The sequence below is a fragment of the Anolis sagrei genome, chromosome X, assembly GCF_037176765.1.
Source record: "Anolis sagrei isolate rAnoSag1 chromosome X, rAnoSag1.mat, whole genome shotgun sequence".
In the NCBI taxonomy this organism is placed as follows: Eukaryota; Metazoa; Chordata; class Lepidosauria; order Squamata; family Dactyloidae; genus Anolis; species Anolis sagrei.
In genome coordinates, this window is record NC_090034.1 from 66,308,534 (window position 1) to 66,332,798 (window position 24,265).

The 24,265-nt window shown below is 45.6% G+C and overlaps 1 protein-coding gene across 1 annotated transcript in view; it reads left to right on the plus strand.

Annotated features, from left to right (window-relative positions):
- The first annotated feature begins 10,015 nt into the window (after positions 1–10,015).
- Positions 10,016–24,265, plus strand: part of LOC132780820 (cation channel sperm-associated protein 4-like) — a 38,820-nt gene continuing 24,570 nt past the window's right edge. The window contains exons 1-4 of the mRNA XM_067460742.1: positions 10,016–10,437; positions 11,800–11,943; positions 17,773–17,874; positions 21,583–21,680. Coding sequence (XP_067316843.1) covers positions 10,282–10,437; positions 11,800–11,943; positions 17,773–17,874; positions 21,583–21,680 — 500 coding nt within the window. The 5' untranslated portion in view covers positions 10,016–10,281. The remainder of the gene's footprint in view (positions 10,438–11,799; positions 11,944–17,772; positions 17,875–21,582; positions 21,681–24,265) is intronic.

Sequence of the window (24,265 nt, forward strand, 5' to 3'; positions counted from 1 at the left end):
TAGGATCAGTGTTCTGGTGGGGCCGTAGGTGACTGTGGAGCCCTATTCTTGATCTGCATCTTCTCCCGCAGTGAGGGCATTGGTTTCCAGGTGGAAGGCAGTCTCGGTTGGGGTTGGCTTGACGTGCCTTCCTCTTGGCATGTTTCTTTCGCACTCCATTCGTGCCTTTTCAAATTCTGCAGCACTGCTGGTCACAGCTGACCTCCAGCTGGAGCACTCAAGGCCCAGCTCTTAGCTTTGAGTCCATCTTTAAATCTCTTTTCCTGTCCACCAACATTCCGTTTTCCGTTTTTGAATTCAGAGTAGAGCAGTGGTTCTCAACCTTTCTAATGCTGTGACCGCTAAATAAAGTTCCTCATGTTGTGGTGACCCCCAACCATATATTTGTTGCTATTTCATAACGGTAATTTTGCTACTCTTATGAATCATAATGGAAACGTGATATGCAGGATGTATTTTCATTGTTAGAAATTGAACATAACTAAAGCAGTGATTACAAAAACAATATGCTCGGGGAGTATGGACGATGGATGATGGGATTTGCAGTACCTTCAACCAATTCAACTCTGACTTCCACAGACCACTGAGACCCCCACAAATTATAGACCTGGAACAAACTTGGCACACAGAACCCCAGTGATCACCAGAAAATGCTGGAGGGGGCTGGGAGGAATTGACGAGTTCAGAAAGGCGTGTGGGCCAGGTGGAAAGGCTGCCCACAAGGCAGCCATTTTGGAGGGGGCGGGGCCAACCAAGGCAGCTTCACGACCCCCCGAAAATGGCCTAATGACCCTCTGGGGGTCACAACCCCCAGGTTGAGAACCGCTGGAGTAGAACAACTGCCTTTGGAGATGGTGGTCAGGCATCCAGACAACGTGGCCGGTCCAGCGGAGTTGATGGCAGAGGGCCATCGCTTCAATGCTAGTGGTCTTTGCTTCTTCCAGCACACTGACGTTTGTCTGCCTGTCTTCCCAAGAGATTTGCAGGATTTTCCAGAGGCATCGCTGATGGAATCGTTCCAGGAGTTGCATGTGACGTCTGTAGACAGTCCACGTTTTGTAGGCATATAGCAGGGTTGGGAGGACAATAGCTTTATAAACAAGCACCTTAGTATCCCTACGTATATCCCGGTCCTCAAACACTCTCTGCTTCATTCAGAAAAATGCTGCACTCGCAGAGCTCAGGCAGTGTTGTATTTCGGTGTCGATGTTGACTTTGGTGGAGAGGTGGCTGCTAAGGTAGCGGAAATGGTCAACATTTTCTAATGTTACACCATTAAGCTGTATCTCAGCATATAGTGTTGGTGCATAGGCACTTATGATGGTTGCCTGAAACAATAACCACATGCATGGTTGTGCATTGCTAATAAACAAGGCTTCCAAGTTCAAACCACACCTCCCCCTTGCAGAATACACACACAAAATAAGAAAACAGTTCATTTGCAAAGTGCTTCTTTTTTTTAATTAATATTTGAAGCACTTTGTAGGGATGCTTTAATATGTTGAAAAGGCAGACAGACAGAGTAAGCCTGTGCGATCGATGAAAAAGATGTTTCAAAGTCATTCCGAAGCTGGGGAGCATTTCCAAACTGTTTCTAAAGTATTGTTTGTGAAAATTTTGTTACTATAACAAGAGTAATGAAATTACTAGGATTGTCTGCATGCCTCATCCCTCTCCGAAAACTCTATCCTAGTCATATTTCACCTGTTCATGCTCATGCTTTAAATTTTTAATTATTACATTTGGCCCAGCCATAGGTTTTTTAAACGTCGTTATGTTACTGTTAATGCTTATTGCTTATTTTTTGTTATGAGTTTTATTTTATTGTTTGTATTATTGTTGTTATTGTTTGTATTACTGATGTACTGTGGGCTCGGCCTCATGTAAGCCGCACCGAGTCCCTTGGGGAGATGGTAGCGGGATATAAATAAATTATTATTATTATTTCATTATTGTTTTTGTTAAGTAATTGAGCAAGTGGGCAAAGTCGAAGGCTTTCATGGCCAGAATCACTTGGTTGCTGTGAGTTTTTTTGGTCTGTCTGGCCATGTTCCAGAAGCATTCTCTCCTGATGTTTCACCTTCATCTATGGCAGGCATCCTCAGAGGTTGAGGGGTCTGACAGAAACTAAGTAAGTGAGGTTTAAATATAGAATGATAGAATCCTAGAGTTGGAAGATTCCTTGTGGGCCATCCAAGCCCAAGCTTATTCTGCCAAGAAGCAGGAAAATCACATTCAAAGCACCCCCCAACAGATGGCCATCCAGTTCCTGCTTACAAACCTCCAAAGAAGGAGCGCCCACCACACTTTGGAGCAGAGAGAGAGAGAGAATTCTACTGCTGAACAGCTCTCTCTCTCACAGTCAGGAAATTCTTCTTAATGTTCAGGTGGAATCTCCTTTCCTATAGTTTGAAGCCATTGTTCTGCATCCTAGTCTCCAGGGCAGCAGAAGACTAGGACATGGAACAATGGCTTCAAACTGTGGAATGTCCAGGGTGGGGGAAAGCGCTCCTGACTCCTAGAGGCATGAGTGAATATTGCAATTTGCTACCTTGATTAGCATTTAAAGACTTGGCTGCTTCCTGCCCGGGCGCGGGGGGGGGGGGGGGGGGGGATCCTTTGTTGGGAGGTGTTAGCTGGCCCTGATTAATTCTTGACTGGAATTCCCCTGCTTTTTGAGTCTTCTTCTTTAGTTACTGTTCTGATTTTAGAATTTTTAATACTGGTAGCCAGATCTTGTTCATTTCCATGGTTTCCTCCTTTCTGTTGAAATTTTCCACATGCTTGTGGATTTCAATGGCTTCTCTGTGTAGTCTGACATGGTGGTTGTTAGAGTGGTCCAGCATTTCTTTGTTCTCAAATTATATGCTGTGTCCAGGTTGGTTCATCAGGTGCTCTGCCATGGCTGACTTCTCTGGTCGCATTAGTCTGCAGTGGCTTTCATGTTTCTTGATTCATGTTTGGGCAATGCTGCATTTGGTGGTCCCTATGTAGACTTGTCCATAGCTGCATGATATATTATTATTATTTTATTATTATTAAACTTTATTTGTACCCCGCTAGCATCTCAATGCGGCTTACAAAGGCCAAGGCCTCAACATACAATACAACAATACAAAACCTAAGGCAAATTAAAAACAATTAAAGCAATATAAACAACAGGCAATAAGCAATACACTAAGACACAATAAAACTGGGCCGGGCCAGAGTAAAAGGTACAGGATTAAAAGTGCTGTGACAGGTGGTATATAAGGCATTATAGGGCAAGTGCAGTGTGCAGCGTGCAACAATCTTACTTCTAATAAAGTGCTTATGGGACTTGTTGTTGGAGATTTCCTAATCTGGGAAGGCACATCCGAACAGCCAGGTCTTCAAGTTCTTTCTGAAGACTGCCAATGTAGGGGCCTGTCTAAGATCTTTGGGGAGGGTGTTCCAGAGTCGGGGGCCACCACGAAAAAGGCCCTGTCTCGTGTCCCCACCAAACGCGCTTGCGACGCAGGCGGGATCACGAGCAGGGCCTCTCCAGATGACTGAAGTGAACGCGTGGGTCCGTAGATGGAAATGCGGTCACACAGGTAGGATGGCCCCAAACCGTTCAGGGCTTTGTAGGTAAGCACCTGCACCTTAAATTGGGCTCGGAAAATAAACGGCAGCCAGTGGAGCTCCTTGAACAGGAGGGTTGACCTCTCTCTGTAAGGGGCCCCAGTTAACATCCTGGCTGCTGCTCATTGGACCAGTTGGAACTTCTGAGCTGTTTTTAAGGGCAGCCCCACGTAGAGTGCATTGCAATAATCCAATCTGGAGGTGAAAGAGGCATGGACCACCCCAGCCAGATCAGCCTTTGTGAGGTACGGTCGCAGTTGGTGCACGAGTCTCAATTGTGCGAAAGCCCTCCCAGACACCGCAGACGCCTGAGCCTCAAGCGTAAGCGATGAATCCAAGAGGACACCCAAACTGCGGACCTGTGGCTTCAGGGGGAGTGTAACCCCGTCCAGCACAGGTTGCCACCCTATACCCTGGTCAGGTTTACGATCGACCAGGACCTCTGTCTTGTCAGGATTGATCTTCAGCTTGTTCCTCCTCATCCAGACAGACACAGCGGCCAGGCACTCTCCCAGCGGTTTCATGTAGATGTTAAAAAAGCATGGGAGACAGAATGGAGTCTTGTGGGACCCCACAGGTCAAAGGCCAGGGGTCCGAGCAGGCGTCTCCCAGCTTCACTATCTGGGATCGACCCTCCAGGAAGGATCGGAGCCACGACAAAACCGTGCCCCCGAGACCCATCCCAGAGAGTTGTCCCAGAAGGATACCATGATCGATGGTATCGAAAGCCGCTGAGATGTCCAAGAGAACCAACAGTCACACTCCCCCTGTCCAGCTCTCTACGGAGGTCATCCACCAAGGCGACCAAGGCTGTCTCAGTGCCGTGACCAGGCCTGAAACCAGACTGTGACTGATCTAGGTAGTTGATGTAATCTAAAAAGCCCTGGAGCTGGGAGGCAACCACCCGCTCCAGCACCTTACCCAAGAAAGGGAGGTTGGAGATTGGTCTGAAATTGTTCAGCACCGTGGAGTCAAGGGAAACCTTTTTCAGGAGTGGACGAACCACAGCTTTTTCAGGTGAGATGGAAAAAACCTCCTGCTCCAACGATGCATTAACGATCAACACAAACCAATCAACCAGCCCCTCCCTGGCCAATTTAATTAGCCAAGACGGGCAAGGATCCAGAGCCGACGTGGTTGCCCTCACAGCCCCAAGGACCTCCTCCACGGTCTCAGAAAGAACAAGCCTAAAAGAATCCCACAAAATCGGACAAGCAGGTGCCTCAATCACCTCTCCTGGCACTGTGGTGAAATTGGAGTCGAGCTCAAGGCGTATCTGAGCGACTTTGTCTGCAAAATGGTGTGCGAAATCGCGACACCGAGTTGCTGGGTCGTCAAAAGTCTCCTCCACCACAGGTGGCTGAAGGAGTTCCCCGACGACCCGGAACAACTCCGATGATCTCTTTGCTGCAGACGCTATACGGGTAGTCATATAGGACTCCTTGGCTACCTGTATAGCCACGGTATACGCCCTAAGAGAGGCTGCAGCCCATGCTCGGTCAGGCACGTCCCAAGAACTCCTCCAAGTGCGCTCTAGCCCCCTCCTCATATGCTTCATCACAGCCAGCTCCCCGGTGAACCAGGGAGACGGCTTGTCATGACGCGACGTGATGGGGCGTTCGGGAGCGATCGTATCTATCGCCCTGGTCATTTCCCTGTTATAGAGATCGACCAAGACGTCGACAGGATCGCCAGGCTCCATGGCAGGAAGAACCCCAAGATTCCTCAGGAATCCCTCCAGATCCATCAGTCTCCTGGGGCGGACCATCTTAATTTGTCCTCCACCCCTGCGGAGGTTTAGGGTCACCGAGAGTCTAAAACTGACCAGATAGTGATCAGACCATGACACAGGAAGGATGTTTTGTTCTTCCACTCTGATCATTCCACTGTCCGCCACAAAAACTAGGTCGAGTGTGTGTCCAGCCTGATGGGTAGCACCAGCTATAATTTGTGATAGCCCCATGGTCGTCATGGCGGCCATGAAATCCTGAGCTGCACCAGTCAAGGGGGTCTCAGCATGAATGTTAAAGTCTCCCAGCACAACCAGGCGCTGGGAGACCAAAGCCGAATTGGAGACCACCTCTGCTAGCTCAGTCAGGGAAACTACTGGGCCGCGGGGTGGGCGGTACACCAGCAGAAACCCCACGCTATCACGGTTCCCCACCCTCAGGTGGACACACTCAAACCCAGATGCTTGCGGAACACAGCATCTGACCACAGCAATGGATTGCCGATAGATAACTGCGACCACTCCTCCCCGCCTCCCCCCCCCCCCCCAGCCTGGCCTGCTGATGCTCTCCGAAGCCCGGTGGGCACAGCTGAGTGAGATTTACTCCCCCCAGCTCGTCCAGCCAGGTCTCGGTAATGCAAGCCAGATCCGCCCCCCCCCCCCCATTCAGGATCAAGCCCTGAATGGCAGCGGTCTTACCATTGACGGATCTGGCATTAATCAGCAAGACCTTAAGGCTGAGGGGACTGCCATGGGGCCTACCACTTCCTACCTTCTCCAGGGTTGCAAGAACTCTGTTGCGCTTCTCCCTGGGGCGTTGGTGACCCGCAAGTCTCCTCCCCCACACGACCTGAATGGCGCCCCCCTCCTCCGGTCCCCCCTACATGGTTGGGATCTGTGGCTAGTCAACTTTCAGAAGAAGAAAGGCTGGAGTATAGTCTCCCTTGGGCTTCAGGTAGGGATGCTTCCGATGTTAAACTGGAAGGAGAGCCATCGAGGGAACTAAGTGGACTAAACAGGGGAAGTGTTCTTGGGCGGGAAAGTGTGGCTGATTGTGTAGGGACAACTGGAACATATGGAGTTTCAAATTGGTACAGACCAGGAGGGGGGGCCCTAACCGGGGAGCTATCTGTGGATTTATTACAGGGACCTGATGGAACAAGGTGAGAAGGTACCACTGTGTCAATAAGGGGGCGAATATGAGGGTCCACAACTACCCTTCTGATGGTGATGCCCCATTTCTTTAGGCAAGATCGCATTGCCAGTAGCTTGCCAAGCCATAAATTGTCTTCCGGTGTAATTAAAAGACACGTGGAGCGGTCAAGTGACTGGTAGTCCCTCCGCAGCCAAGTTATGGCTTTCAATCTTATTTCCCATGGTCTTTTCGATAGGATTTGGGCCAGAGAGTCACAAACCGCCCTCCTAGAAGTCCATCTGCCTCTATTGATCCCTAGGTCAGCAATGTCCACCGCAAAAATATACAGTAGACTCCTGCTGAAATGAGAAGACCCCTCTCACTTCCAAGTGGGTAAACTTTAGCGGCTTGTTTCTCCCTCATTTTTGGAGCTTTTGTGATTAAACTTGCTATAACAGTACCACTGTTAGCCCACCAAATTTCAGAACATTGTTGTTGTTGTTGTTCATTCGTTCAGTCGTCTCTGACTCGTCGTGACCTCATGGACCAGCCCACGCCAGAGCTCCCTGTCAGCCGTCACCACCCCAGTTCCTTCAAGGTCAGTCCAGTCACTTCAAGGATGCCATCCATCCATCTTGACCTTGGTCGGCCCCTCTTCCTTTTACCTTCCACTTTCCCCAGCATCATTGTCTTCTCCAGGCTTTGCTGTCTCCTCATGATGTGGCCAAAGTACTTCAACTTTGTCTCTAGTATCCTTCCCTCCAATGAGCAGTCGGGCTTTATTTCCTGGAGGATGGACTGGTTGGATCTTCTCGCAGTCCAAGGCACTCTCAGAACTTTCCTCCAACACCACAGCTCAAAAGCATCGATCTTCCTTCGCTCGGCCTTCCCTAAGGTCCAGCTCTCACATCCGTAGGTTACTACAGGGAATACCATGGCTTTGACTAGGCGGATCTTTGTTGCCAGTGTGATGTCTCTACTCTTTACTATTTTATCGAGACTGGACATTGCTCTCCTCCCAAGAAGGAGGCGTCTTCTGATTTCCTGGCCACAGTCTGCATCTGCCGTAATCTTTGCACCTAGAAATACAAAGTCTGTCACGGCCTCCACATTTTCTCCCTCTATTTCCCAGTTGTCAATCATTCTTGTTGCCATAATCTTGGTTTTTTTTATGTTTAGCTGCAACCCGGCTTTTGCGCTTTCTTCTTTCACCTTGATTAGAAGGCTCCTCAGCTCCTCCTCGCTTTCGGCCATCAGAGTGGTGTCATCTGCATATCTGAGGTTGTTAATGTTTCTTCCAGCAATTTTCACCCCAGCTTTGCATTCATCAAGCCCCGCACATCGCATGATGTGTTCTGCATACACGTTAAAAAGGTTGGGTGAGAGTATGCAGCCTTGCCGTACGCCTTTCCCAATCTTGAACCAGTCTGTTGTTCCGTGGTCAGTTCTTACTGTTGCTACTTGGTCCTTGTACAGATTCCTCAGGAGAGAGACAAGGTGGCTTGGGATGCCCATCCCACCAAGAACTTGCCACAATTTATTATGATCCACACAGTCAAAGGCTTTAGAATAGTCAATGAAGCAGAAATAGATGTTTTTCTGAAACTCCCTGCCTTTCTCCATTATCCAACGGATATTGGCAATCTGGTCTCTCGTTCCTCTGCCTTTTCTAAACCCAGCTTGAACATCTGGCAACTCTCGCTCCATGTATTGCTGGAGTCTTCCTTGCAGGATCTTGAGCATTACCTCACTGGCATGAGAAATAAGGGCCACTGTACGGAAGTTTGAGCAGTCTTTCGCCTTTCCCTTTTTTGGTATGGGGATATAAGTTGATTTTTTCCAGTCTGATGGCCATTCTTGTGTTTTCCATATTTGCTGGCATATGGCATGCATCACCTTGACAGCATCATCTTTTAAGATTTTAAACAGTTCAGCTGGGATCCCGTCGTCTCCTTACATTACACTCATCAATTAATTTTAGCAGAATTTTTGAATTTTTTTACTATACAGTGTTACCTCAATTATTGCAGGGGTTCTATTCCAGGACCTGCCACAATAAGCGAAATAGGGATGCCTGGCTCCCCCACCCTTCCTCCTTCTCTTCCCCCCTCCTTCCTAAATCACCAGCACTTCGATGTGAGGCTGCTGAGGCCGCTGAGGAAAGGCCAGGACTGGCCCTCAGGCAGGGAGGAAGAGAAATAGCGTGCTTGCCTGGCCGAGGCTTTCTCTGCTGAAAGTGGCCCTCGCCATCCCAACCCTCTCCTCGACCCTGTCCCCTCCGCCTCCAGCGCCTTTGGGCCTCAGACCACCCTGCTTACCAATTTGGGGACCAGTTGATTCTCCTCGCTGGGCACCATGGCCCGTGGTGCAGGCAGGCAGGCAGGCAGGAGGCAGAGGGAGGGAAGGAGAGCTCACCGGAGTAGGAAGGAGGCACGGATGGGAGAAGAGAAGGTGGCCGCAGAGGGTTTGTTGAAAGTAGTGATGATTCCCTTGCTCTGGATGGCAGCCTCCTCTCCTCCTCCTCTTTCCCCGACAGCAATGCCTCAGTGCCCTCCCTCCGCCAGCACCAATCAATGGCTGCCAGCACCAATAAATGCATATTTATTTTAAAAATACATTTTTTTAAAAAACCCGCAAAACAGCGAGCAGCGAAGCAGCAAGGGAACACTCTGTGTGTGTGTATACACACTACAAAAGCTATCTCCTGGATTCATCACTGAGCCTGGAATCCCAGGTTGCAGCGGTGGCCAGAGGAGCGTTAAAACTTGTGCGCCAGCTGCGCCCGTACCTTGGGAAGTCAGACTTGGCCACGGTGGTCCACGCTCTTGTTACATTTAGGATAGACTACTGCAATGCACTCTATGTGGGGTTGCCTTTGAAGACTGCTCGGAAACTTCAAATAGTCCAATGAGAAGCAGCCAGGTTAATAACTGGGGCGGCATACAGGGAGCATACAACTCCCATGTTACGCCAGCTCCACTGGCTGCCAGTTTGCTACCGGGCACAATTAAAAGTACTGGCTTTGGCTTATAAAGCCCTAAATGGCCCTGGCCCAAATTACCTGTCAGAATGCATATCTCCCTATGAACCATTGCAGAGATTAAGATCCTCCAGGGAGGCCCTGTTTTCCGTCCCGTCATTGTCACAGGCATGATTGGTGGGGACGAGACACAGGGCCTTCTCAGTGATTGCTCCCCGGCTATGGAACTCCCTTCCTGGTGAGATCAGGTCGCCCCCCTCCCTCCTGTCCTTTAGAAGAATGGTAAAAACTTGGCTGTGGGAAAGATGACCAGGCCAATTAGATTTGACGTGGATGACTAGGACGGTTTTAAATGGTGTATTTTAATATTTTGATAAATGTTTTTTAATGTTTATGTATTGTATGTGAATTTGTGTCCCGGCATTGAATGTTTGCCGTGTATATGCTATGCTCTGCCCTGAGTCCCCTTTGGGGTGAGAAGGGTGGAATATAAATGTTTTAAATAAATAAATAAATAAATACTTGGATTTTATATACAATGCACAAGATAACCAGGGCATCAAAGCAGATCATCCACAATATTTGCTTTGAACTGGATTATCTGAGTCCACATTGCCATATCATCCAGTTCAGTGTGGATTTTATACACCTGTGTGGAAGGGGCCTAAAAGCATCTGAAGAAGTGGGCCAAGACAGAACTAATTGGGGCTGTCCCTGCCAGATCGGAACAGTTGGAGGGCATGTCATGCTGGCCAGAGGATTTGGGGAGCTGCCATCCAAAAAAAAGGGAACACTCCTAAGCATTGCAGATGGTATAGTAGATGTGCCGCCTAGATGTTGGGATACGTCTTCGGGAAGTTCATTTGCTGGTGCTTAAAAAAGATCTTTGCACATTTCCATGTCTCCTGGACACATAAGCAGACTAACCGAGGAAACACAAGCGACCAGGAGCTAGTGGAGATCAACTGCAAGGACATCACTTGTATTCAGGTATGACTCTTGTTGTTGTTCTCTATTCTAGGGACCTTATCAGATGGCAGAATGGAGAAGCATTGATAAGCTAAGCAAAGAGAGGAATCGGGAGCTGACTTTATCCTCCCTCGCTCCTTGGACTTTTTAGTGCTTCCCTGTAGGCACCCTCTCCCTTCCTCATCACACAGAGGCACTAAGTCTCTGCCCCCAGCTTTTTTCTTCATGCAAATCTGCCAGAATCCCTTTCTATGAGATGCAATAGTTCTGCATCTAAAATCCATTAGACCCTTGAGACAGGGGTGCTTTTTTATACAATTGCTTTCCATGGGATGCAATTGTTTTGCATCGGAACCTATTGGACTCTTGAGACGAGGTGCTGTTTGGAACCGCTGCTTTTCTATGGGGTGCAATTGTTCTGCGTCAAACCCCATTGAACCTTTGAGGCACGGATGCTGTTTTGAACCATTGCTTTCCATGCGGTGCAATTATTCTGCATCTGAGCCCAGGGGTGCTGATTTAAACTATTGCTTTCCATGGGCTTATATGACAGTGTAGAAGGGGCCTTTATCCTTCTTAAATTAACTGATTTATGAGGCCATAAAGAAGACTCCAGCAAAGCATTCCAGCGGGGAAGCATGCGGGGAATGCGGAAGTGCTTCATCAGCGTCGCAGATGGACAATGAAAGCGACATGGTGGCCAGAAAAAGTTAAATAGCCTCTGTGTATGTCTGTATATGTCTGTATGTCAAAAATTGGCATTGAATGTTTGCCATATATGTGTACACTGTAATCCGCCCTGAGTCCTCTGCGGGGTGAGAAGGGCGGAATATAAAAGCTGTAAATAAATAAATTAAACTGAGTTGCCCATAACTGAACCTCCTTCTCACATATACTGCTGCTAAGCCAAGGATCGCTCATCCCATCAGTCTGCATGTGATATTTGTAGTCTATAATGTGGTCTGTATAAGGTAAATCCCCTGTGGCATCCAATTGTGTTTCAAGTGATTCTTAGCTTAATTTCAAATGCCTTTAAGCTTTACAAGTATGGTAAATAACATGAAGAGATGGACCCAGCTGGATGCTGTTGACCACATACATGCAACAAACAATGAAGAAATTAAGCATTTAGAATTCATGGTATGAAGCCTGTTTTGCAGAATGGAAAACGTTCAGGCTGTGACTGATCCTAAAATCAGGAAATCAGTTGCAGAAAATTCTGAGTCAGTTTCCTTGAGCAAGCCAATTAAGCTATGGCAATGCGCTCAGCCACAACCAACTCACAACACTAAATGGGGGCGGATGAGGGAGTTGTAGGAAGGCTCAGATGGAGCCGGGGCGTTTCTTCAGTCTGATGCAGCTCTGCTTTCTCTTCTCAAACAGGATGACTGGGATGTGGAAGAGTTTGTCTCAAAAACATGTATGGGGATGTTTCTCCATCACAAAGCCTTCAAGATCTTATTGGCCACCTTCATCATGTTTAATGCCATTCTTATTTCTATGCGGACAGACCCCACTTTGGAAGAGGTATGTTTACTAAGCTATTTGCGGCCAGGATTGAAGAGCCTTTTAGTGAGATACAGTGCACTCTTTCATTCCCCTTTTCATTATGTTCAGGCCTTTGGCCAGGGAGAGGGTGGTATGGCTAGTTGGCCACTTCAGCAGCCTCTCATATTTCTCCTCCAAAAGCAGGAACAGAGTGGCCACTACTCTCAGTGGACTGTATTCTGTGTGTGTTTCTTTCCGGGTGGAGTATGTGGCGAAAACAAGGGACATCATCACACGGGATAAGTAAAATGTTTGAGATCTTTGGTTTTCCCTTAAGCTTTGCCACAGCCCATTTTGAAATAAAACAGAAGATTTTCCTACCCACATCACACTAATTTCTATAGGTCCGAGGCAGAGTGAGAAATCCTTTCCCCTAAATAGTGCCAGCTACCTGAACTTCTACAGGGTGCAGCAGCATAACTTCCTTTTTTCAAAACTTAATAAAACCTATTGTATGAATCAGAATTTTTTTATAATGTAGGCACATAACTAAAGTTTTGCTTTACGTAGTTTTGAAGGTCAAATTAGGTAGATGACGTCCCCCATTCTCCATACACTGAGTAAACCGATTTCTGGCATTTGTCATGACTCTTGCCAGCATAGCAGGCGTTATATTGGCAATTTCTTCCTGGATGTTGGTCTTCAAATCTTGTAGGGTCCTTGGACGGTTCACATAAACATGGGATTTCAAAAAAACCCATAGAAAAAAATCACAAGGGGCCAAATCTGGAGAGCAGGCCAGCCACTCCAAATCCCCCCTAATTGAAATGAGGCGCTCCGGGAAGTGTTCCCTCAAAACAGCCATCGATGCTCTTGAAGTGTGTGCAGTTGCACCGTCTTGTTGGAACCAAATGTCCCCTAAGTCCAACCCATCTAGCCGTGGGGAAAAAAAATCCTGTAACATGTTTACATACCAGTTCGAATTCACTGTCACTGAGACTTCATTTTCCTCAAACAACCAGGGACCAATAATTCCAGCTGAGGAAATTGCACACCACACGGAGATTTTAGGTGAATGCAAAGGCCTTTGATGCAATTCTCGAGGATTGTTGTCAGCCTAGTAGCTCATGTTTTGTTTGTTGATGGAGCCACACAAATGAAAATGGGCTTCATCACTAAAAAAAAAACAATAGCGTCCTCAGGAACGACTTCGAGAAGAACCTCACACGTGTTCCTCCAAGAAGTGAAGTCACGTTCAGAAAGTTCCTGCACAATCGCCATCTTGTAAGGATGGAAATGAAGATCATCATGAAGAATTCTCCTCACAGAACGATCGGAAAGTCCAAGGGCAGACGCATGTTTGCGTGCAGAATGCCATGATGATCACAACACTGAAGCTCTCACTGCCTCAATATTCTCAGGTAATCTTATGGGCCAAGGGACTCCAGTTCTTCATCTTGTCACACTTGCAGTTTGTCTGAATGTAGTGACCCACGTCACAATTGATTGTCCAGGACAGGAGCCAATGGGGCTAAATTAAAGCGATTCTGAAAGGTGCGCTGGGTTGCAATCATGGAACATCCGCTTGAAAAGTAGGCCTCAGTGGCAAAAGCACACTCCTCACTGTTCCAACGCATGATGGCGACTGAACTGTGTCAGGACAAAACTTTATACTCCCGCCTCTCAAACGAGACCACTAGCGCTCCGCTACGTCTTCAACTGACTGAATGGCGCACATTTTAAAAAAAGAAGTTATGCTGCCACACCCTGTAGATTCAATAACTTGTACATATTATTTCCTTATGAGTTAAGAGGGTTTTTCTAATCTTTTAAAAAAAGTTTTAATAGATCTGTTAGTATAATGATATTATGAGGTTTATCCAGAAAGTACGTTTACAAGGCACATAGCACTTGCAGGGAATTTGCTCAGGGTAAGTTGGTATCACTGTCGAGTAGTGGGAAGCCAGCGGAAGCGAACGAGCATTGCCAGTCATCAGTAGCTCATTGACTGGCATTGTGGTGAAGGTTAGAGATGAGTGTTCTCATTCCATTTCCCTCCAAGTGCAAAGTTCATGCTGTAATGCGCTACCTAAATGCAACAGGCATGAACGCATCTGTGATTCATCACAAAATCATTTCAGTTTATGGAGAGGATGTAATGTCAAGACAGCATGTGACAAAATGAGTATGTAATGCAACCATGAAGACACTTCACAGAGCCATCCAAAACAAATGTGGTACATCCTCAAGGAGGTCTAGGAAGAAGATTTAGGGATAAAAATAAATGAAACGGAGTGGCAACAATGATGGAGACAAAGACATTTTAAAAAATTATCAATACGGGTTAAAGAAAATTACTATACGTTAATATGGAATTGGTACCTAACACCAGTAAGAATAGAAAATATAAACTACTCAAAAATTGCTGGAGAGATGCCAAGAATCAGGAACATATATACATATGTGGTGGCAATGTAAATATGTAAGTAATTTTTGGGGGAAAGTATTTAGAGAAATAGAGGATACAATGAACATTAAAATAGAAATAAGTCCTAGTATAGCTTTATTATCATTATATAATAATAAACAATTGAAAAAAGAGGATAAAGATGCAATAACAAACTTATTAACATTAAATGATAAGCTGATATCATTAAAAGTTAAAAGAGGTATATGGAAACAAAGTGATTATATTATAATAATATTACAATATAATGGTATAGTGCAATATAGTAATATATAATACTTATATTGTACTATGCTAATAATATAATATATTGTATGAAAATATATCTTGTAAGCCGCTCTGAGTCCCCTTCAGGGTGAGAAGGGCGGCATATAAATGCCGTAAATAAATAAATAATAAATAAATTGATGATGTATGGAGAAAATTTATTGAAAAAGGATTTAAAAAGAAAAAAGGAAAGTTACCTCCACAAGAAGAATTGAAATTTTGGAAATATGATATGTAAAAGCTGTGGCTTGGGAGGGGGGAAGGGGAGCACAGTGGTGAGGGATAGATAATATGTATAAGCAGAAAAATAACAGTAGATGCCAAAAGTTAAAGTATGGTAGGTTGTATTGAATAATATGTATCTGCTATAAAATAAACAATGTATAACAAATGATTTGAAGTATGATAAAATAATTTTAAAAATTTAAAAACAAAACAAATGTGGTGGGATGCTGACGGCGGGAGTCAGTCTCCTTCATGACAATGCGTGTTACACACCGCTCATGCAACACAGGAGTTGTTGACTTCCTCTGGTTGGGATATTTTAAGCTATCCCTCTCACAGCCCCTATCTCGCACCCAGTGACTATTATTTGTTCACTAAATTGAAGGAACATCTGGGTGGAAAACACTTTGAATGGTGATTACGTGGAAAAATAACGTAATATGTATGCTACAATCCATGTAAGTGTTATTAAAATATATTCATTCTTTTCTATTTAAAACAAATCTTGTAACCTTACTTTTCGGATAACCCTCATATATTGTTTTCATTTCCCTTTTATGTTTGAAATCTTTCTCCTTTTTTAACTTTGTTTTTATTAGTGGATAACATTAACATAGACACAGACAAATATCGACAATTATTTAAAACGGAAAGACAAAACAAAATAAACAAAAAAGATATAAAAAGTCATTGGCATTTTGGAAAGCGAAAGACAGTTGGATTCAGAAAGCAATGGACATTATGAATATGGATCTGCTAACCCAAAAAATTGCCCAGAATAGATCACCATTAAACAAAACAAACTGGAATAACTTTACTAACTTCTTTAAAAAGAAAACTTACAAGTATTGGTAAAAATAGAATAAAGAAGCTCCAAGAGGCAGTAGAGAATAAATGTAAGGTGACTACTACAATTAAAATAAAACATAGAGTAAACGAACCATGTAAACGAACCGTGTGTGACTGTTGGTTCTCTTGGACATCTCAGTGGCTTTCGATACCATTGATCATGGTATCCTTCTGGGACGACTCTCTGGGATGGGTCTCGGGGGCACGGTTTTGTCGTGGCTCCAGTCCTTCCTGGAGGGTCGATCCCAGATGGTGAAGCTGGGAGACGCCTGCTCGGACCCCTGGCCTTTGACCTGTGGGGTCCCGCAAGGCTCTATTCTGTCTCCCATGCTTTTCAACATCTACATGAAACCGCTGGGAGAGGTCATCCGGAGTTTTGTAGTTGGGTGCCATCTCTATGCAGATGACACACAACTCTACTACTCCTTTCCACCTAATTCCAAGGAAGCCCCTTGGGTGCTGGACAAGTGCCTGTCCGCTGTGTCTATCTGGATGAGGATGAACAAGCTGAAGATCAATCCTGACAAGACAGAGGTCCTCCTGGTCAATCGTAAACTGGATCGGGGTATAGGGTGGCAACCTGTGCTGGACGGGGTTACACTCCCCCTGAAGTCACATGTCCGCAGTTTGGGAGTCCTCTTGGATTCATCACTTACGCTTGAGGCTCAGGCGTCGGCGGTGGCCGGGAGGACTTTTGCACAATTGAGACTCGTGCGCCAACTGCGACCGTACCTCGTAAAGGCTGATCTGGCCGGGGTGGTCCATGCCTTAATCACCTCTAGATTGGACTACTGTAATGCACTCTACATGGGGCTGCCCTTGAAAATGGCTCGGAAATTTCAGCTGGTCCAGCGGGTGGTGGCCAGGTTGTTGACTGGTGCTCCTTACAGAGAGAGGTCAACCCTCCTCTTTAAGGAGCTCCATTGGCTGCCATTCATTTTCCGGTCCCAATTCAAGGTGCAGGTGCTTACCTACAAAGCCCTAAACGGTTTGGGACCTGCCTACCTGCATGACTGCATCTCCGTATATGAACCCACATGTTCCCTCCGTTCATCTGGAGAGGCCCTGCTCGCGATCCCACCTGCGTCACAAGTGCGCTTGGTGGGGACAAGAGACAGGGCCTTCTTTGTGGTGGCCCCCCAACTCTGGAACACCCTCCCCAAGGACATCAGACAAGCCCCAACGTTGGCAGTCTTTAGGAAGAGCTCGAATACCTGGCTGTTCCAGTGGGCCTATCCAGAATAGGAAACTCCCAGCATCATGTCCCAGACGCACTTTATTAGAGATTTAAGATTGTCTGCACATTGCACCTATCCTAGAATCCTACATTTCACCTGTCATGTCCAGCACTTTTAACTGTACCCATTACATTTGGCCCGGCCCTAGTTTTTAAATGTGTCATGGTGTATTGTTTTATTGTTTATTGTTCTTGCTTTAATGTTTTTTGGTTTGCTTATGAGTTATATAATGTATTGTTGTTGTTTTATTGAGGGCCTTGGCCTTTGTAAGCCGCATCGAGTCCTTCGGGAGATGTTAGCAGGGTACAAATAAAGTTAATAATAAAAAAATAATAATAAGCAATCTGGAAGTGATAAGAGAATAAAAATTGTGTACATGTATATATATATGTATGTCAGATACAGACGTTTCGATGTTTGAAATCCTTCTTAGCCACTTTGAGGATAGATTGGTAGAAAGGTAGAGTGGTAAACTGAAAACTAAAATATTAAAGCCTGCATTATATGGCAGAGCAGATGGAGCCCTAATGTTCCTGTCCTGCCCATCAGTCCCAATGAGTAAGTGAGGAAGGGGTTGTGGTTGGGTGCACATGTACATCTAAACTCTCTGGTCCTACTTACACTCCCGTTGTAATGCAGACTGAACCGCATTATGTGATCACATAATTCAGTTTAACCACATTGAATTAGATTATATGACCATATAATGCAGATCACTCTGGATTATAATGGCAGCATAGGTAGGGCCTCTGACTCTGCATGTGTCTTTCTACTTGTCCTAATCTAAACTGCCTGTTTGTTCTTTTCTGTGCTTATTTGTAGAGATACTTCGAGTTCTTCTCTGCCATAGATACTGTTGTCCTATCTTTACTTCTCTGTGAAGTCTTTCTCAGCTGGTACTATGGATTCTTGTTGTATTGGAAGGTGAGAACAGGACACCAATCTTGAAGCACGTGTCAATTTTCACTGGGTGTTTTGTCAATCTCCTAAAAACATGCATGTGTACTGTGTTCTATTTCAGCTTTCTAACTAGTGTAGGTAAAGTAAAGGTAAAGACCTTGACATTAAGTCTAGTCACGTCCGACTCTTGGAGGTGGTGCTCATCTCCATTTCTAAGCCGAAGAGCCAGCATTGTCCATAGACACCTCCCAGGTCATGTGGCCGGCATGACTGCATGAAGTGCCATTACCTTCCCACCAGAGCGGTGCCTATTGATTTTCTCACATTTGCATGTTTTCAAACTGCTAGGTTGGCAGAAGCTAGGGCTAACAATGGGAGCTCACCCCATCCCATGAATTTGAACCGCTGACTTTCTGGTCAGCAAGTTCTGCAGCTTAGCAGTTTAACTCGCTGCACCACCGCGGCCCCCTAACTAGCGTAGGTAGCCAAACACAAATGCCAACTGAGATCTGTAGATATGCTGGATCTGTTATTTTTTAGAATAGAATTTCTCCATATCACACTCTGTCAGAGCTTTTGATGTTCTGGAAAATCCATTTTAATTCTATTTCAAATTAAATTTAAGCTCATATCCTTATTTGCACAAACAAAATTGGGAGACGGTACTAAATACTTTTGCAGAGGTGGATGTGATGCCTTTATTTATAATGTTATGTTGTTTTTAATGTTAACTTTATTTTAACTTTTTTTATACCCCGCCACCACCCTAGGGGCTTACAAGGGACAAGCCCAAAAATTACAGATAAAAACAAAAACACAATAAAATCAATCAAATAAAATATAAAACAAACACAATCAAAAACAACATCATAAAGCAGTATGGCTGAAATAAAGGGAACATAGCTGAGTTCTGGTTCAAAAGTGCATTAATTCCTGACAGAAGCCCATGGAAGGTGCTGAAATTGAAAGAAACAAGGGCTGGGGAACTACTGCTGAATGTGTCGAGGTGGCCAATAAGAGGGCCAAAATAAAGTGCAGAGCTTAAAGTAGGGACAGGACAGGACAGTTTTCTGGTGAACTGCTTAATCAAAGGCACAAGGAAACATCCAGGTTTTTAGTTCCCTCTGAAAAGAGGACAAAGTGGGAGCCTGTCTGAGCTCCCTAGGGAGGGAGTTCCAGAACTGGGGGGCCACTACTGAAAAGGCCCTCTCCCTCATTGACACCAGCCGCATTTGAGATAGTGGTGGAAGAGAGAACAGAGCCTCCCCAGAAGATCTCAGGTCCGTACTAGTTCATAGGGGAAGATGCGATCATGAAGATAGGCAGGTCCCGAACCGTTCAAGGCTTTATATGTGATCACCTGCACCTTGAATTGGGACCTGAAACTTATTGGAAGCCAGTGGAGCTGTTTAAACAGGAGGGTAGACCACTCCCTGTAACTAGCTTCCGTGAGCAATCTGGCCACAGATCTTTGGAAAACTGAAGTTTCCAGGCTGTCTTCAAGGGCAGCCCCACGTAGAGTGCATTGCAGTAGTCCAACCTGGATGTAACTAGTGCATGGACCACCATGGCCAAGTCAGATTTCACGAGGTACGGGTGAAAGGCCCTTCCAGCTACCGATGACACCTGAGCATCAAGTGTCAAAATGAAGTCCAGAAGGAACCCCAGGCTGCGAGCCTGTGTCCTCAGGGGTGTGTGACCCCATCAAGCACGGGTAGCCATCCTATACCCCGATCATTCCTACGACTGGCTAGAAGGACCTCTGTTTTGTCAGGATTAAGTTTAATCCTGACAAAACAGGTCCCAATTCAAGGTGCAGCCCTGAATGGTTTTGGACCCGCCTACCTGCGCGACCGCATTTCTGTCTACGAACCGACACGACCTCTTTGATCTTTTAGAGAGGCGCTTCTCTCGCTCCTGTCCTCATCGCAAGCGTGACTTGTGGGGACTAGAGAGAGGGCCTTCTCTGTGGTGGCCCCCCAGTTCTGGAATTCGCTCCCCAGAAATATTAGGCAAGCCCCCACCCTGGCAATTTATCAGAAGGAGCCTGAAAATGTGGCTGTTCCAATGTGCCTTCAACGAGTGAATGTATGATAACCCCTGGCCTAACTTTGCATAAAATACCCTCAGAAGCACTTTATTTTCTGGTTTGTGCAATTAAATCCTACTCCCCCCCCCCCCGGGACCCCTTGCCTGATATTTTACATTGCCCTATCCCGGTGGTGCAGTGGGTTAAAGCCCTGTGCTGGCAGGACTGAAGACCGACAGGTCGCAGGTTCGAATCCCGGGAGAGGCAGATGAGCTCCCTCTATCGGCTCCAGCTCCTCATGCGGGGACAAGAGAGAAGCCTCCCACAAGGATGACAAAACATCAGAAATCATCCGGGCGTCCCCTGGGCAACGTCCTTGCAGACGGCCAATTCTCTCACAACAGGAGCGGTTGCTCCTGACACGACAAAAAAAAAAGTGTTTTAAAATTTTAATCTTTGGTTTGGCCCTGCCCACTGTGATCATTTTCAGTTGTTCTAATGTTTTGATTTTATATTGTTTGGCTGCTTATTTACATTGGTCCTGTATTTTACGTTATTTTATTTTCTGATTTTCTGTTGTGTTTTTGCGTTATATTGTGTTTACTGTATTGATGGACCCTCATGTAAACTGCCCGAGTCCTCTCGGGGAGATGGTGGCAGGGTATAAATAAAGTATTATTATTATTACTATTACTATTACTATTACTATTACTATTACTATTATGAATGTTGCTGTTAAATACTTTAAAAAAACCCCTCTACATTGGTTCCAAATAAAACTGGAAAAATACTTTTTTGGACTACTACTCCCATTAGCCCCAGTCATTATTATTAGTGCCATCTTTATAAATAAAAATGTATGTGGGATTAACAGAACTCAAAAACCACTGGCGGAATTGACACCAAATTTGGACACAATACACCTAACAACCCAATGTACGTCCTTCACTCATAAAAACACTGAAAAACACACCAGAAGGGACGTAAAAGGCCCCCAAAAGCTAAATGACCAAAATGACAATACAGAAAAAAGGGAAGAAAGAGGGAGGAAAGGGGAGAAAGAAAGAAAGAAAGAAAGAAAGAAAGAAAGAAAGAAAGAAAGAAAGAAAGAGAGAGAGGGGGGGGAAAGAAAGAAGGAAAGGGAGAAGGAAGCATGGAAGCAAAGAGAGAAGGAAGGAAAGAGGTAGAGAAGGAAGAAAGGAGAGAAAGAGGGAGGGAAAGAAAAAGGAAGGAAAGTTAGAGAAGGAAGGAAGGAGAGAAAGAAATAAAAAAGGGAAAGAAGGAAGGAAGGAGGGAGCAAAGGCAGGGGGAAGATGTAGAGAAAGAGGGAGGGAATGAAAGAGAAGGAAGGAAGAGACAAAAGAAGAGAAAGAAAAAGGGGGAAGGAAGGATAGAGAAGGAAGGAAGAGAAGGAAAGATAGGAAGGAAGGAAGGAAGGAAGGAAGGAAGGAAGGAAGGAAGGAGGGAGGGAGGGAGGGAGGGAGGGAGGGAGGGAGGGAGGGAGGGAAGGAAGGAAGGAAGGAAGGAAGGAAGGAAGGAAGGAAGGAAGGAAGGAAAGAAGGAGAGAAAGAGGGAAGGTTGGCCACAGCAACGCGTGGTGGGTACAGCTAGTCTACAATACAAAAGATTTTTCGTGGGCTGTGTGAGAGGTATATCAGTGTAAGCTTCAAACAGTATTTCTCTCTATTGTTCTTTTTTCACAGGATGGCTGGAACATCCTCAACTTTTTTATCGTGGTAGCTCTCTTCATTGGCTTTCTTATTCCATCGCTGAATGATAAAACCTTTTTCCACATGCTCAGGTAGGACTGGGGAACTGGGAGCCTATTTGTCTCCCCAAAATATGTCAGGAATGCCTTTAGAACCTTAAAAATGTTCTTTCCTCCAATTTCATTGGCATAGATTACTTTCAGAGGAAGAAGTAGACACACAGACCCAGAACTGGTTTTATAATAGCTATATTGGTTACACAAACAAGGGGAACATTCACACTTACTTAGCATTCGCTCCACATACATTGTATCCATCCATGCTCACTGTCCTTCTTCAATCAGTTCATCTTGGAAGGAGGCGGGCAGAGGCGGCCCTAGGTAATTTTCAATGGTAAGCAAACAGTATTTTGCCCCCACCCCACCCCAAACCATATAAATATAGGGGCATGTGTATATATATGTATCCCAATATTCCAATCCATTCAAAAAAACACTATGGTTTCAGATAGTGACCAGCCAATTGCAAAAGGGCCAACACTGCCCAAATCCCTCTCATTTCACATCTCGAAGATCAAATCAACAACCCACCCATTAAAAAAGACTACAGGCAGTCCCAAACATCCAATTCCTAGTTAAGAACAGGGGTGAGACAGCAGGAAGTGAGAGAAATTGACCACTCAGAAGGGAAATTCGGTCCTGAAAGAGTGAGCCCTTGTCGTCCCGGCCTGAAAGCTGTGCGAAAGGCAAAGCCCTGCCGCAGCCATTTTGGGTCCGAGCGCGTTCTACTTACCTTTGCAGGCTCACATAGCGAAAGGGGGCGGGGCCAACAGGGCTCAGCCCAATGGGAGGCGCGCGTGGCAAGTCCCGCAGGCCAAGGGAGACAAAAATGCAAGTGTGCGTCCTTCTCCAGGTGCTAGGAGAAGGACGCACGCTGGCGTTTTTGTTAGAAGAAGGACACACGCTGGCGTTTCCCTAACGCCAGGAAAGGGATGCGCAGCGGAGTTGCTGGGCATGCGGGAAAAGAGGCCTCGTGCATGCCTCTTTTCCTGCATGCCCGGCAACACTTCTGCACATCCCTTTCCCGGCGTTAGGAAGTGCGCGCCCTGCATCGCCCCTCCTTCTCCGCGCACTTCCTAACACCTGGAGAGGGACGCACACTGGCGTTTTTGTCTCCCTTGCCCTGTGAGGAGGAGGAGGAGAGGCCCAATGGGCACTTGTGAGGGAGGGAGAGTGAGCTGCCTCTTGGTGTTCTTCGGGGCAGTGGCACCTCAAGAGCTCCTCAAGAGCGCCCCCCCCCAACACGCACGCTATACGCAAAAGCATAATGCATACCGTGTTGAGCTGCCTCTGGAGGTGGGTGTTCAGACTCTGCATTCCCCGCAGATCTGACACACTTTTCTGAGAGGAAAGGGTCTCCTTATGTAGCAATTCTTGCTGTTGGTGTTCTGGATTGTTTTTACAACCTATTATTCAGCTAAGACTTGCTGAAACTCCATCAGTTCCGAACATGTATTGTTTTTCATCCTTAACCTAAGCAGCTGTTGTTTCTGACTTCCTAAACTTAATGAGCAATTATCTCATGTGTTGTTTACACCAGTGTCTCAACCTTCCTAATGCTGTGACCCCTTAATACAGTTCCACATGTTGTGGTTACCCAAAACCATAAAATTATTTTCATTGCTACTTCATAACTCTGAGTTTGCTACTGTTATGGATCGTAATGTAAATATCTAATATGCAGGATGTATTTTCATTCACTGGACCAAATTTTGGCACAAATACCCGATATGACCAAATTTGAATACTGGTGGGGTTACAGGACTGCGGTGGAATTGATTTTGTCATTTGAGAGTTGTAGTTCTGTGTGCCAAGTTTTGGTTCAATTCTGAACTCCACGTTCAGAATGCTCTTTGATTGAAGGTGAATGTGGAGTTCAGAATTGAACCAAAACTTGGCACACAGAACTCCCATGACCAACAGAAAATACTGGAAGAGTCTGGTGGGCATTGACCTTGAGTTTGGGAGTTGAAGTTTATCTATATCCAGAATCATAGAATCATAGAATCAAAGAGTTGGAAGAGACCTCATGGGCCATCCAGTCCAACCCCCTGCCAAGAAGCAGGAATATTGCATTCAAATCACCCCTGACAGATGGCCATCCAGCCTCTGTTTAAAAGCTTCTAAAGAAGGAGCCTCCACCACACTCCGGGGCAGTGAGTTCCACTGCTGAACGGCTCTCAGCAGAGAGCCCTGTAGACTCAAACAATAGGCTTGGGTAACTATGGAAAAATTTGGTTCTAAACTCGTTTCGTTTTTAGGGGGTTTTTGCATTTCGTTTTTTAAAAGAATTCCAAAGTTTTTCTTTAAAAAATTCGAAATATACGAAATTTCGTAAAATTACGAAACAATTATGAAACAATTACGAATCGATTCGTTAAAGGCGGATGCGATTGCGCAATATGCTAAAAAACCCTCCAAATGGGACAGGGGGAACTTCTGAAGCTTCCCTCTCCCTCTGTTGTTGACTGTTGGTGTGATAATTTATTTTTTATCACTGATAAAACAAACAACAACCCTAAAACTTGCACCAGACATACGGAAACAATTTAGAAACAATTTAGAAACAATTTCGAAATTGTTTCGAAATAAATTGAAAAAATTGTTTCGATTTTTAA